General features: G+C 41.5%; 1 protein-coding gene across 1 annotated transcript in view; it reads left to right on the forward strand.

Moving 5' to 3' along the window:
- Positions 1-2,379: 2,379 nt before the first annotated feature.
- LOC117517186 (clathrin interactor 1-like) overlaps positions 2,380-15,063 on the forward strand; it is a 51,605-nt gene continuing 38,921 nt past the window's right edge. The window contains exon 1 of the mRNA XM_034178115.1: positions 2,380-2,557. Within this exon, the coding sequence (XP_034034006.1) occupies positions 2,517-2,557 (41 nt within the window). The 5' untranslated portion in view covers positions 2,380-2,516. The remainder of the gene's footprint in view (positions 2,558-15,063) is intronic.

Below are 15,063 nucleotides of genomic sequence, written 5' to 3' on the forward strand. Positions count from 1 at the left end.
TAAAGAACGTCGTTTCCGTAGCAACAGCGCAGCCATGCTTTGTTAAATTTTTTGTTAATGTGTATCGCATCTTCTCCACATGTAAAAACCTCATAACTTCAGCTATCCACTGATCATGAGTAGGAGGGATTTCTTGTTTCCACCTCAAGAGTGTAAGTCGTCACGCAAGCAAAGACACAAAAGCAACAGCATTTGAATGCTGCTTGGGTGCAGAAATGCCAGAAGGTATAACTCCAAAAAGAGCAGTCAAAGCAGGGGAACCAGTTTGATCTTATATATTACAGAAAGAGTGTTGAATATAGACGTCCAATAATTGCTGAGTTTTGGACATGTCCAAAAGGTATGTATAAGTGAGCCAATGTCTGCTTTGCAGCGATTACATACTGGATCACTATTTGGATGCTGAGTCACTTGTTGCTGAATAGAGCGTTCAGACAGCATTCAGCACCCTACTATAGTTGGACTTACTATAGAGTGGGACTTGGGACTTGCTATAGGGTGGGACTTGGGACTTGCTGTAGAATGGGACTGTAATGGGACTTACTATAGAGTGGGACTTGGGACTTACTATAGAATGTGACTATAGTTGGACTTGCTATAGAGTGGGACTTGGGACTTGCTATACAGTGGGACTATAGTGGGACTTACTATAGAATGGGACTATATTTGGACTTACTATAGAGTGGGACTTGGGACTTACTATAGAGTGGGACTTGGGGCTTGCTATAGAGTGGGACTGTAGTTGGACTTACTATAGAGTGGGACTTGGGACTTACTATAGAGTGGGACTTGGAACTTGCTATAGAGTGGGACTATAGTTGGACTTACTATAGAGTGGGACTTGGGACTTACTATAGAGTGGGACTTGGGACTTGCTATAGAGTGGGACTATAGTTGGACTTACTATAGAGTGGGACTTGGGACTTACTATAGAGTGGGACTATAGTTGGACTTACTATAGAGTGGGACTTGGGACTTACTATAGAGTGGGACTATAGTTGGACTTACTATAGAGTGGGACTTGGGACTTACTATAGAGTGGGACTATAGTTGGACTTACTATAGAGTGGGACTTGGGACTTGCTATAGAGTGGGACTATAGTTGGACTTACTATAGAGTGGGACTTGGGACTTACTATAGAGTGGGACTTGGGACTTGCTATAGAGTGGGACTATAGTTGGACTTACTATAGCGTGGGACTTAGGACTTGCTATAGGGTGGAACTTGGGACTTGCTATAGAGTGGGACTATAGTGGGACTTACTATAGAATGGGACTATAGTGGGACTTACTATAGAGTGGGACTTGGGACTTGCTATACAGTGGTACTATAGTGGGACTTACTATAGAATGGGACTATATTTGGACTTACTATAGAGTGGGACTTGGGACTTACTATAGAGTGGGACATGGGAGTTGCTATACAGTGGTACTATAGTGGGACTTACTATAGAATGGGACTATATTTGGACTTACTATAGAGTGGGACTTGGGACTTACTATAGAGTGGGACTATAGTTTGACTTACTATAGCGTGGAACTTAGGACTTGCTATAGGGTGGAACTTGGGACTTGCTATAGAGCGGGACTATAGTTTGACTTACTATAGCGTGGGACTTAGGACTTGCTATAGGGTGGAACTTGGGACTTGCTATAGAGTGGGACTATAGTGGGACTTAATATGGGACTATAGAGAGGCTTCCCCTCCGTGATGGATAATTGCATTAGAAACATTAAGCAGATGTGTAATTTGATGAGTAATAACTGGAGCAAGAGAGCTTTTAGAAATGGTGGTCCAGATTGCTCTCCTCAGTAGCTTTCCTGGATGGTCCTACCAGTGCCTGTCTACATGGTATTTCAAAACACTACCGGGCCTGGGTAGGCCATTCAAAATGATTTAATTTAATTTGGTGGGGGTTCAGGAAAAAAAATAATTATATTATATTCTAAAAATCTGGTGGGGTTTTTTTTGTGAGACAAGGAGTTCAGGAATGTGTTAATTTCAATGAAAGAAGGGGAAGCAGGATCGTGAACCCATTTTTTGAAAAATCCAAATGAGATCAGATGCTCACAACATAAAGATTTGTTATTCACATTGTTATAACAAATTGTATACTTTAAAGTGAAACCGTGTGTTACGTCGTTACTGAAAATATATGTTACGTTAGCCTTCACTGGACAAATTTTGTGTACAATTCTGAAGTTGTACACAACTTTCTAAATTTATTAGGTATCCAAAAGTTGGTAAAAGCCATGTGTTCGTCCAATTTATTACTTTCCTCTTGGGGGGGACGCGCATCTCTTCTGACGTCGCACTAGCATTGGGTGACGTAAAGAACGTCGTTTCCGTAGCAACAGCGCAGCCGGTCTGCCTTAGCGTCCACCGTTCGGAGGTAACGGACGAGCGAGCAGAGCGGGACTGCCGTCGGTAACCGGATACCACATCAGTCTGCAAGGCGCGGGAACACGGGGGGTGACTCCGTATCGAGGTGGCGGTCCCGCAGATTCGTGCGGCGATGCTGAATATGTGGAAAGTTAGAGAGCTGGTGGATAAAGCGTGAGTACCGAGGAACAGGTGGAGATGTTTGCGCTAAGCTAACGAGCTAAGTGGCTAACCAGCTAGTTTGTGTGTTGGGCAGCATCAGCAGCTTTTAAAGCTACGGGCCGTGACGTCACGGTCATGGCTCCTCAGCTGTTAGCTGTGAGTAGTTGGCAAGCTGCCAGTCTGCAGGTTTAAGGATAAATAAGATGAAATCGTATGTGTCATATTTGTTGCATTGATTTCGTATGGACAGAGATACCCTGAATTACAAATTGAAAATTGTTTCTTGTACAGAAAGACGCGTATCTAGTTAGCTATTTCCGTTAGCGTTGCTAATCTTGTGTCTGCTCCCTGCTAATGCTGCTGCACACACGCCCTGATGATGCCCGCTGTCTCCATTACAGATAAAGTCAGCGCCTTAGTGCCTAATAACTGTTTTTTTGTGGCTTAATTAGCTAATTATCTAATACATCGGACAAACAGGCTTTATGGTGTAGTTCCACTTGTCTCAGCGAGGCCCATGCCTGTTTAGTCAAAACAGAAAGGCAACAACGCTCGAAAAAGCATGACCGATCAGGGCAGTAAATGTGAAGGGAGACAGGGATACTTGAACACTGTTTATCCCCTTGGGCTAATGGGCAACACCCTTGATGATGTTTACTTTTGAATATATCAGATGATGTTTACTTCTGAATACATCAGTTGAATACCTGCTTCCAGTCTGTTTGTCACAGTGTTAGGCACAATCAGGCACTATCACTATCATGTGAGAATAACTCCAGTCAGTTATATAGTTTTCATAAATTTGACATCTATTAAGGGCAGCACTGTTGCCTCACGCCAAGAAGGTAATGGGTTCGATTCCCACCGCTGTGCTTTCTGTATGGAATTTGCACGCTCTCCCCATGTTTGCGTGGGTTCCCTCTTGAGTTCTCCGGTTTCCTCCCACATCCAAAGACATGCAGGTTAGGTGGATTGTTAAGTTTAAACTGTCCGTAGGTGTGCATGCAGGTGTGAATGTGTATGTTTGTCTATCTGTGGACCTGTGACAGACTGGCTTCCTAGAGCGTGTACCCTGCCTCACGCCCTGTGACTGCTGGAATAGGCTCCAGCCCCCTGCCACCCTTCGTTGGAGTAAGCAGTGCTGAGTTGTACAGCAAACTCCGCAACTGGGATTAAGTTACAGGTGCAGTGGTAGCTTAAAGGGTGAACGCACCTACCATGATCACGAACACAAAAGCAGTTATTATTATTATTATTATTATTATTGTTATTATTTCCCAACACAAAACATCCCTGGTGTGTCTGGAATCCTGGATGAGTTGGGGCAGTTGTTTTGTCTTCCAGTAGTAGCAGTAGTTGTAGAGCTATGAAGAAATGTCTACAAAAGTAGTCTTTTACTCAAAAGCTGGTGTGGGGTGCCGTTTCATAATTTTTCCACCTGGGTGAGCCCCTGGTTTGAACAGTTAGCAGGACAAATGGAGAACTTGTGTATTTATGTGTAAAGCGCCACCAGGCTGGCAGGTAAGAAGGTTTTATCCGTGCTTTTATCTCATGCCATCCTCAGAAACAGATTTTGGGCATATGTGTGGGGAAAATAGAAATGCGTTAGTATTTTTATTTTTTTTCTGCAGGTGTGCCGCTCTATTTTTAGCCAGAGGATGCGGACAGAGTTTGAAAGAATATAAAGTTTAAAAATATATTTGTAAAACTCACCATGTTTGTGCTGCTCTTGTTTGTTGTATCTCCACTGTTTTCTTTTTTGTTTGTTTGTTTGTATGGTTTTTTTTCCAACTCTGAGCTGCTGCCCAAACAGCTGACTAATGGCTTACCACATCCCGTGCTGATATATTGAAAATATGGGTACAGGATTACCGGTACGTGTATCGAACATGTTATACCGGTACTTCGATAATGCTGTGATCAGGTATAGACCCCTAAAATACAGGCATATTTCAGCGTCCCGTTAATGGTGAGACAATGAGCACGTTTACATGACCATAATAATAACTGTTATTATGGTCAGTAGTATATAGTAATCAGATAACTGTAATGATCTGTTCTCTCACGTTTACATGCACTTTAGTAATTTGATAATTCAAAAAACCGGGTTTACGTGATTTCAGTTCATTAATTGGATTTCTTTGGAAGTGGAGAAAGAAGAAGGGAAGCTCCTGAAGAAAAAGCATAGACTGGGAAAAGAGCTCTCAATTTCAATTTTGAAAGCACTTTATTGCCATTGGAAACATACATTTAAAGTAGACCTGCATTGAAATAAATGTGGTCAGATTTCAGAAAGAAATAGCTGATATGTATTTATAAGACCCTTGTGAATGCAGTAAAGTAAATCTGTAAACCCAAATTTGTAATTCAGCTTAGAAATCTTCGTTTAAAAATGACATATTTGCAGCTAAAATTTAGCCCTCTGTGAAAACAGTTTGTACAGCCGTATCATTTCCATGACGTCAGGGACAAGACGACGCGCTCCCGCCTTCAGTCCGATCCCGCATTGAAATTGATTTTATCTGTTAGTAATGTTACCTATACACGTCCTGGTTTCAACATCCAAAAGTAAGCTGCAATGAATGTGAGATACAGATCTGTGTGCTCAGGTCAGCAACAACATCGACAGCGGGCGCCGTTCTTCCTCTCCCGCTCTCTGCCTCCGCTACGCTCGCTGTTTTAATGCGAAGCGGCCGGTACACCTGTTGCTGCAAGGACAGACTTCTTGCGGCAAAATCCACAGCACCGCAGGTCTCGGCAATCGGAGCCCCAGAGCTCCATGGACGCTGAGAGAGGTTTATATATTTTTAATGACTGGGATTCTTTGCGGGTCTCGCCTCCATATCCCGCGATGGTACCGGAGGCGAAAGTCAGTAGATTTTCATTGCGACACCACTCAATCAAACGGGCGTATGAAAAAGTCCCCCAAAATAATTTTCAAGCACAAATAAAAGAAATGTGTACTCACCAGACGTGCCGCAAGACAATATGAAGTTTTAAAAAAAGTAGATCCTTCCGTATAAGACAAGAAAAAGGTGCAGATGCAAACTGACGTAAATCCACAAATTACAGTTGGCGCAGTGCATGCTGGGAGAGGGTCTTGTCCGTGATGTCTCGGCAGCGTCCATGATGAGAGGGACAATTTGCGGAGGGCTAAATGTTAGCTGTAAATTTGTCATTTTCAAATGAAGATTTCTCCGTTGAATGACAGATCTGGGCTTGCAGATTTACTTTACTACATTCAGAAGGATCTCAAGTGTAAATGTAAGTCATTTTTTGTTCAAAAAATCTGACTGCATTTTTTTCAATGCAGGTCTCCTTTAATAACTTTGTCCCATCAGTTTCTATTTACTTACCAGATGGAGGACCAGGCCGATCCACTCATTCACTGACTGTTGCCAGAGCGCCGCCATCTTGGTTAACATCTAACAACCAAACATAAATAGAAATCAACATGGACATGATCAGTGTTTCTAAGAAGTTTCTAAGACAGTTTCAGGATAAATCTGCATTATCCGTGCCGTTACTGTGCCGGTATATTCATTCAAACTCAGGCCCACATTTGTACAGCCACTATTTGTCAAAACAAATACAGAAGAGCATCAGACTATTTATATAATAGACTTGAATGAATTTGTTAGTCCCAGTCCAGATGTTCTGAAGCAAGATAGAAAATATTACCGTCAGTTTGTCAAACACACTATGTCTGCCATGACACAAGATACTAGTCTGATCCTTAATTTCATTATGAAGTTAAGTTAAAGTTGGGAAATAGTCAGTGGTGAAAGTAAGAGCTTTGCACGCTTGCATTATATTAATCATATTAATATTAAAGACTGCTCTTAACCCACCTACGGCGCCGCTTTTACGGAGTGCTTCGCCGCGAAAATATCAAATAAAATGAAACAGCCATGACAGCCAGGGTGAAAGTAAGATTATTCAATAATTTCTGGACTAGGTTGAAAGAAAGCTGAAAACACTATACTGGAATATGGAGTATATGATAGAGAAATTAATCTCATTTGTGTATACTCATATTAGTAGAATATACAGTGTCAAAGCGACTGTCATGTGACCCACCAAATTGAGAGAGAAAAAGCATTTCCATTCTATGAATTTGCTCTTCCAGAATGTCTCAGGATGGGAAACCTGGGCCCGGTTTCATAAATCAACCTAATCTTGTTTAGTCGAATAAACTCACTTATGGCCCAGTCACAGGACACACGGCAATTCCTGAACGAAGAGAAAAAAGTAAAAAAAGTCACAATTCATTGAGAAAAGGTGGACGAAAGAGCTTTATCACTGAATAGCCTGCGAAGCAAGAGCACAAAAGGAACGAAAGAGGAACTAAACGAAACCGAAGCTAACGTTGTTCTTGACGCTTTAAACAAAACACGCCCGGAGCCACAGCTGGAGCAGTATGTGTCTGCATCTCTGAGTTCCAGGACTTGGCGCTGGGATGGAGCTCATAGCACCTGAGTCCTGGAGAAACTGCAAACAGAAGCTGTGGAGATCTGTGCTCACGTCGGTGGGTCCACCTGCTCTGCTTCCTCATCCAGAACAAAACAGGGATTATCTCCTTCATCATCAGAATCTACAGTGTCTGTCGACACGCTGCGTGCTACATCTTGCTCCAATTTAAAAAAAACAAACAAAAAAAAACAAAAAAAAAAACTATAAGCCATACAGAAAACTGTCAAAAGGGGGAATAAAATATAAGTGTAAAGATGATTGAATATATCAGAGCAGTAAATTGATCAGTCCGTGTGTGCAGTTATTTCCACCAGGTGATCACGGAGCAGCTGATCCACAACGTGAATTCTGCCTTCCAGAACAGCTCTTTATAAAACCATTTGAATTATCTACCTGTTGCCACATGTACAGAAGGACTGGATTGTCATTCCTACACTCATATTGTTACATTTAATAAAAAATAATAAGCGCACTCAGCAGCTGCTGCTGTCGCTGACGCTGCATTCATGTACCGTCGGAAATTACACAACTTTTTTGTTGTTTCAAATTCAGCAGTTGCTTGTGGCAAAATAATTAATTGTATCCACACAAAAGATTAATTCTGGCCTATATAAGGTGCCTGAGCCCATTGAAGCTGACCTCCCCCCCCCCCCCAGATAAAAAAATCCAAGCAGAGAGGCTGAGTTTGCCCTGTAATTTCTGACGGTACACAAATGCAGCGGCAGCAGCAGTGCTCACAAACTGGCTTCTGCACTGTATGAAAACATTCAGCTGGTCGAACAAAGTCGAACTAAACACTAACGTTACAAAAACTAAGCAAATGATTAAAAAACACCAAGAACGACAGCAAAATGAAATACGGAAGAATTGAGGTTTTTGTTGCCCTTTGTTCAAATTTTTCGACAGTTTAAAAATCCTGATGAAGCGCCAACTGCAGGAACGAAGCTGAGCGAAGGTTAAACAATGCCAACGAAAGTCTATATTTCTTGTTTCGTTAGGGCTTCATTGCCCTTCGTTAAGTGCCGTGTGACTGGGCCATTAGTTGACTAGTTTTTTTACTTTAGTTGTTGCACAAAGCGCTTAGTCAGCTGAAGTTTCACTTTACCCGACAAAACTTTTTAGCCTGGTACAGAGGAGGCTAATCTTATTTTAGTCAAAAAAAACTTCAATGTCTTACCTCAAAAAATGGCAGCTATTATGTACCCCCACATTTAGTGGGACACTCAAAAGCACCCTTACATTGCTCGTATTCCTTCAAAAGGAGAACTTCCTCTGCTTTAGGCCATGGTTACAGCAGACGACTGTCATGATGTGTTTGTGACAGTTCTCACACAAGCCACCGGGCATCGCTGTTACGCTGAGCAGCGTTGTGTGCAGAAAAAGGTTGACGAAAGTGTAAAAGAAGTAATTGAAGAGTGAAACTGCTAGGCTAAGCGCTAAGCACGTCATTCTGCAGTTCCTATGGGTCCGTACGTATTCATGAAGCCAATTAACGAAACAAAAGCTGGATAGTTCATGACAACGTCCAACCCGGAATTAAACAAAGCTGTTGCACATGGAGCCGTCTCTCGGCAGCAGCACGCGTGAGGCTGTTATGCCAGTGAAAACAGTCGACTAAGGTAAAAGACAGCTAATCTACAAGTTTAGCCATCGATGTGAAATGGTAGACGGATAATGTTGGGTGACTAACTGTAGTCCACTAAGAAAGTTTAGTAGACTGAAAGATTAGGTTGCTTTATGAAACCGGGTCCTGATGTGAAGAAGAAACCCAAGGCTAATTAAAAAGGGATAAATTGAGACTTATGAAAGTGAGACTTCTAATTGAATCGCTGAACAAATGGCCAAGGAAGAACCCATTGCATTTTGGAGTTGATCCAGATCCTGATTCTGGATCAAGTTTCACTTTATATACATTTTGAAGGATTACTGCTAGCAGGATTATGGCAAAACTATTTCATAGATTTTGATGAAATTTTTAACACAGATACATATTAGGCCGTGGAAGACCATTACATTTTGAAGGTGATCTGGATCCGAATCCGGATGCTTGATCAAGATTTCACTTTATTTACGATTTGAAGGATTATGTCAAAACTACTTCACGGATTTTGACAATTTTCAAAACAGATACATATTATGCCGTGGAAGACTCCACTGAGTTTTGGAGGTGATCTGGATCCGGATCTGGATTCTGGATCAATATTTCACTTTATATAGGCTTTGAGGGATTTCTTCAAAACTACTTCACAGATTTGCACCACAGATAGACATTGGGGCACGGAAGACTCCATTAAATTTTGGCGGTGATCCAGATTGGCATTGGCGGATGTCAGAAATCTCTGATTGCTCTTGTTACTATTTATTTTCATCTATTTAACCACCTAATCCTCCTTTGTAAGCTTGTCACAGCACCTGAACACTGCACAAAACAGCATTTTCAGATCACTTTAACCCAAGTTTAAGTCAGTGCATCAGAGATTTCTGTTTAATCTAATGCCTGGCGATGCGGAATAACGCTAAGCAAGATAGTAAAGAAGCTTGAATCTTCGACTGGACTGGGTTGCTTGACAGGAGGACGTTTCGCTTCAAATTGCAGAAGCTTCCTCAGCTAAAATTCTTGCTCTGGTAGTCTGACTTCTGTCTTGACCCTTGTAGAGAACCTAACCAGACTCCTCCTTCCCGAGAGGCAGACTGCTATTGGCTAGTGACTAAACAATTGCTTTAATTAGCACCTATTGTGCTCTAGTTAGCACCCTCCTAATGACAGGGTAGCTGTCCCTCCTAACGATGGGACTGATGCTTCTCCTGACAGCTCTCCTGATGATGTGAATGACTCATTACTATGAACAAAAGACTGAAACTGCTTTGACCTGAGCACCCCATTGTACCCCAAGATGGCAGCTGCTGGCAACAGCTCACAGGCTGCCTCCGCCATCTAGTGGATTAAATAGAAATCGATGCTTTGTCCTCATCTGTGTTTTTGCTTTTTGTTTGGCAGCCAGTAGTGTGTAACAGCAAACCAAGCCACATACACAAACAAATAGCAGTAGGTGAGCTAACAAAGGCACAAAGACACTACAAACACTACTACAAACCTGGCCATTGCCCATGGCCAGGTTTGCTTCAGTTTACCTCAAATACATTGCATACACAAATTCAGTTCAGGCACTGAATTGACTCAGTGTTTGTCCTTAACTGCTAAATATTTTGTGTGCACACACTCTGCACTTGTCTTTGTGTCTAAGTGCACTAGCTGGGACCTTAGAAACCCTTCATTTATTATTCAGTAGACTGACGTTCTTGTTGTTGTGATGGTGAAAATATTGTTTTTCCTCTAATCTACAACAACAAACGGCTAATGACTATCTTTAGTTTGGGTTGTGTGCGGGGGGGGGGAGTCTGTCTGAAAAGTATTTAGAGGACACAAACAGTTAATCCCAGTGCATCACCTCAACTCGTGCTAAAAATAACAAAAAATCCTTGTGGGATGTTCTGAACAAATGGCTTACAACTGTTTTGGATATGTGCACAGTGATAAAAGCACATAGTCTACAAGACCATAGTGTCTGTCCAATCTGCTGTTCCAGATTAAATTTTAAGATTTTGTTGTCATATAGAAAAACAGCACAGGAGGAGTGCCTTTTTATTTTTAAGACGCGTGCAGCCAGCCAGCCTGCAGTTTTTGGCTTGCGCATCAAAATACATGCATATTTTTAACCTCAAAGCATTGTTTGAATGAATGACTGTAAGAAAGAACTGGTAAAAAGAAAGCTCCAGAAGCGATACAAACTCTGAATTTGAAAAACTTTGTGGAACTGAAGAGCCCAACAGCTAAGGTGAATGCAGGGGTGGCGTGTTCATAAGGGCGATTTGGGCGACGCACTGCCAAACGGGAAAGGAGGGGTTTTTTTTATTTTTTTAACCTCCGTCAATAAAGTTGGGTGAAGTTTATGTCTACACCCATTTCTTTGTTTTTATGTTTGTGAACAGCCTGTAACCCACAATTTTTCATATAATTAAATTGTACAGAAGAGTCATATCCTGATAGGCAAGAATTGATTCAGCTTTCAAGGTCAAAGTCAGGAAAAATCTTGGAAAATTGGAAAAAATCCCTATCTTTTAACATTGAACGAATTTTCTAAAATTCAGAACTGTCCAAAAAGACTAAATTTCTTTCATATTTGAGAGTGTTATATAGGATGGTATCCTTTATCAGCTGACAGTGTGATCTGGATCTGATCTGGATTACAGAGTTTGTGGCCATTTAAATTTAACATTCAAAATCGTTCCATTTAATGTATATTTTAATTATATCTTAATCAAATGTGCCCCAATCACACTTATATTTGAAAGTGAGGTGCAGACTGGCACTCACCATCGCCTGACAAAGTTTGATCCAGATGTAATCTGGATTGTGGATTTTGTTAACATTTGAATTTAATATTGAAAAGCCCATTTGGTGTACATTTTGCATTATATCTCAGTCAAAGGTGCTTCAATCACTCTCATTTTTCTGTTATGGATCTACCTACACCCCCAAAATTGGATGGCGGTTCCAATTTTCTGCCTGTTTATCTATCTCCCAGTTATCAGTCAGAAACCAAGTGCCAAAAATCAAGTCCTTTTTTTTTTCTTCTTGAAATAGTTCTGTCATTTTTTGGTAGCATGGTGGCAGCATGGGATTGATTCCCACCATTGCCCTTTCTGTGTGGAGTTTGCATGTTCTCCACGTGTGTCCGTGGGTTCCCTCAGGGTGCTCCTGAGGGAAAAGACATGCAGGTTAGGTGAATTGGAAACTTTATAATTGTCCAGGTCTCTCTTGTAAAAGAGATTTCCATTTCAATGGGACTAACCTGGTTAAATAAAGGTTAAATTCCATCTAAAAATCACTAAGGCCCCTTGGGCAAGATCCTTAATCCCCAGTTGCTTCCATTGTGAATAAGTGGGTTAATTTATTGTGGGGCCACTTTGTTTTGATTCCAAAACGCAGGATAAGATGTTGATATCCTTGTGCAAGCACATTCAGATAACTGGTGGACTTGTCGGTGAATGGTAGATGGGGGAAAGTTGAATGGGTGATGTAAACAAGTAGTTGTCTTCTTCGAGTGGTACATTGCCACGAGCAACTGGACTGGAGTACAAGATGGCAAACTCACAAAAAAAGGAAGAAAAAAAAAAAAACAGCACAGTTATTGTGACAAAGACATCCATTGCATGGAAGTGGTTTGGTAAACGCAATGAAGCACAGATGGATTGTTTTAATAAGTTCCAAGGCAAGCCAACTTGTATCATTTTGCTGAGGCAAATAATTTTTTTTTTTTTGCACTGTAAAATGTTCTGTGTTTTTTAATAAAATGTTATACCATTTAATTAATAAACCCTTTGTTTTGACAAACAAAATAATATACCCCCGGGCTTTGTTTATTATTCTCTTCAAACTGGCAGCATTAGCAAATGATCTATTGTGAGAAATAACAAAATCAATATGGGGGGATCGTGATTATTCTTTTGCCATATCGCCCAGCCCTAGGGTGGAGTAACTGGGGTGTTACAACAACAGCAGCCAAACATGGAGACGCCTGAAGAAAGAGGCCTGATTTGACTCGTCATTAAGAGGAGGATGTCTTAAACTTCTTGCTCTGTTAAAAAAGCACTTGGGAAAATTGTGAGGAAACTGTTACATTTCATAAATGGTAAATGGACTGCATTTATATAGCGCTTTTCCATCTGCATCAGACGCTCAAAGTGCTTTACAAATAATGCCTCACAGTCACCCTGGTGTGAGGGTGCTGCCATACAAGGTACTCACTACACACCGGGAGCAACTAGGGGATTAAGGACCTTGCCCAGGGCCCTTGGAGATTTTCCGATCAGGCTGAGATTTGAACAGAGGATCCTCTGGTCTCAAGTCCAATGCTTTAACCTAGTCTAGTGGACCACCACCTCCCCTGGGAAGTGATGGTCTGTGAGATGATGGTCTAGTGGGACCTCTAGGGGAGCTAATAATTTTGCCATCATATCATATGGATGGATGTGTGGATGCATGTTTAGAATGTCTATTCTGAGGAATTTCTTGTAGATACACCAATGGTTATGATACAAGGGAACAGCCAAAGGTGTTACTTACACCAGTGCTTGTGATCAAACACTAACAGGAAGCCATACATCACCTTTGACTTTGGGTGACCTTGAAAGGTCAAACTCAACATTATAACTTCTTAACTCAAAGGCTGAGTCTGTTTTTCTTTTAAGCCCCAAGCCCTGATTCCTCACAGACTTGATTAGCATAAACTGGAAATTAACAGACTGCAATATTTCAAATGGAATGAATAGCAATGCACGTTGAATATAACGTTGCTTTCACAGTGCCATGTTGTGTCTTATTGTGGGTGAAGAACTTAATAAGGGTTGGGTTTTTAACTATTTATTTGTGAGGCATGAGGAACTTATTTGAACATGTTCTGGGTCCTTGTCTTAGAGGGTGGACAAGAAATAATTAATTTGCTCGCCTTTTTTAAATTTTATTTTAAAGCACTGTGACCATTGTTCTTTTTTCTGTCATAATGGTTGTTTACTCTTTTATGTTTTAAAGCTTTCCCAGGCGACCCTCTATTATGTTACAACAGCAGTGGGTAATAGCAATTTGTGGAAAGTAGCCATAACGGGCTCATACTCCCTGTGAGAAATTCAATTTATTTCATTTGTATAGTGCCAAATCACAACAAAGCTGCTTCAAGGTGCTTCACACAAGTAAGGTCTAACCTTACCAACCCCTAGAGTAAGCACACAGGACGGGAGGCCTGTAGAAGAAGCCCTCATGCACTTGATGATTTGATAGTAGGACAGCCCTTAGCTCTCATGGACTTAGTTGGAAAATGCCTCTTAGTCAGGATAAAGTGACTCCATTTTTGTCAGAATTGATCAAAATGCCAAAGTGACTCAAAGTCATATATTATGGTATTAATCTCAGAAATAATTAACTTATATGCCTCAGTGTGTCTAACATGTAGTAAGTTGTGGATGTTGCACTCTGAGTGCCACACCTTGTATTATTGATTGATCATGCCAGTTGTTTTCTATATCATATTTGACAAATAAAATGAGTAATTTTAATTTGATGATTGATTTCCATTAAATAAAATGGGTAGAAATTCACTTTGCTTTTTATTGTCATAATGTTTGGATATTATGGATTTACCTTTGACCCTCTGAAGAAGGAAAACAAAATCATTCATTCATTCATTTTCGCCCACTTATCCTGGTCCGGGTTGTGGTCGCATCAGACCAAGTAACTCATCCCACACTTCCCTATCCTCGGCCAAGACCTGTTACTCTACTGGGGGGGGATCCCAAGGCATGCTGGGAAATATAATTTCTCCAGCGTGTCCTAGGTCTTCCTCAGGGCCTCCTCCCAGTTGGACATGCCTGGGAGATCTCCCTAGGGAGGCCACTGGGGGCATCCTCACGCGATGCCCAGACCACCTCATTTGGCTCCTTTCGGTGCAAAGAACCAGCGGCTCTACTGCAAGTCCTTCCTGGATAGTAGAGCTACCCAACCTGTCCAGGAGTGTAAGCTCAGATACCAGAGGGAGGAATCTCATTTCTGCCACTTGTATCCATGACATTCTTTCTGTCATTACCCAAAGTTCATGACCATAGGTGAGGATAGGCGTGTAAATTGACTCATAAATTGAGAGTCTTGCATTCTGGCTTAGCTCCTTCTTCACCACGATGGTCCAGTGCAGCGTCTGTAAAACATCAGACGCCGCTCCAATCAGTCTGTCAGTATTACACATCAACTTACCCCCACTCGTGAACAAGACCTGAGATACTTAAATTCCTCCACTTGGGGCAGTAACTCTCCCCTGACTCAGAGGGGACAGTCCACCCTTTTCCAACAGAGGACCGTAGTCTCAGATTTTGAGGTGCTGATTCTCATCCCAGTCACTTTACACTCGGCCTTAAACCTATTCTGTGCAAACCGGAGGTCAGTGTCTGATGAGGCCAACAGAACCACATCATCCACAAAAAGCAGAGATGCAACT

Source organism: Thalassophryne amazonica, chromosome 9 (assembly GCF_902500255.1).
Source record: "Thalassophryne amazonica chromosome 9, fThaAma1.1, whole genome shotgun sequence".
Taxonomy (NCBI): domain Eukaryota; kingdom Metazoa; phylum Chordata; class Actinopteri; order Batrachoidiformes; family Batrachoididae; genus Thalassophryne; species Thalassophryne amazonica.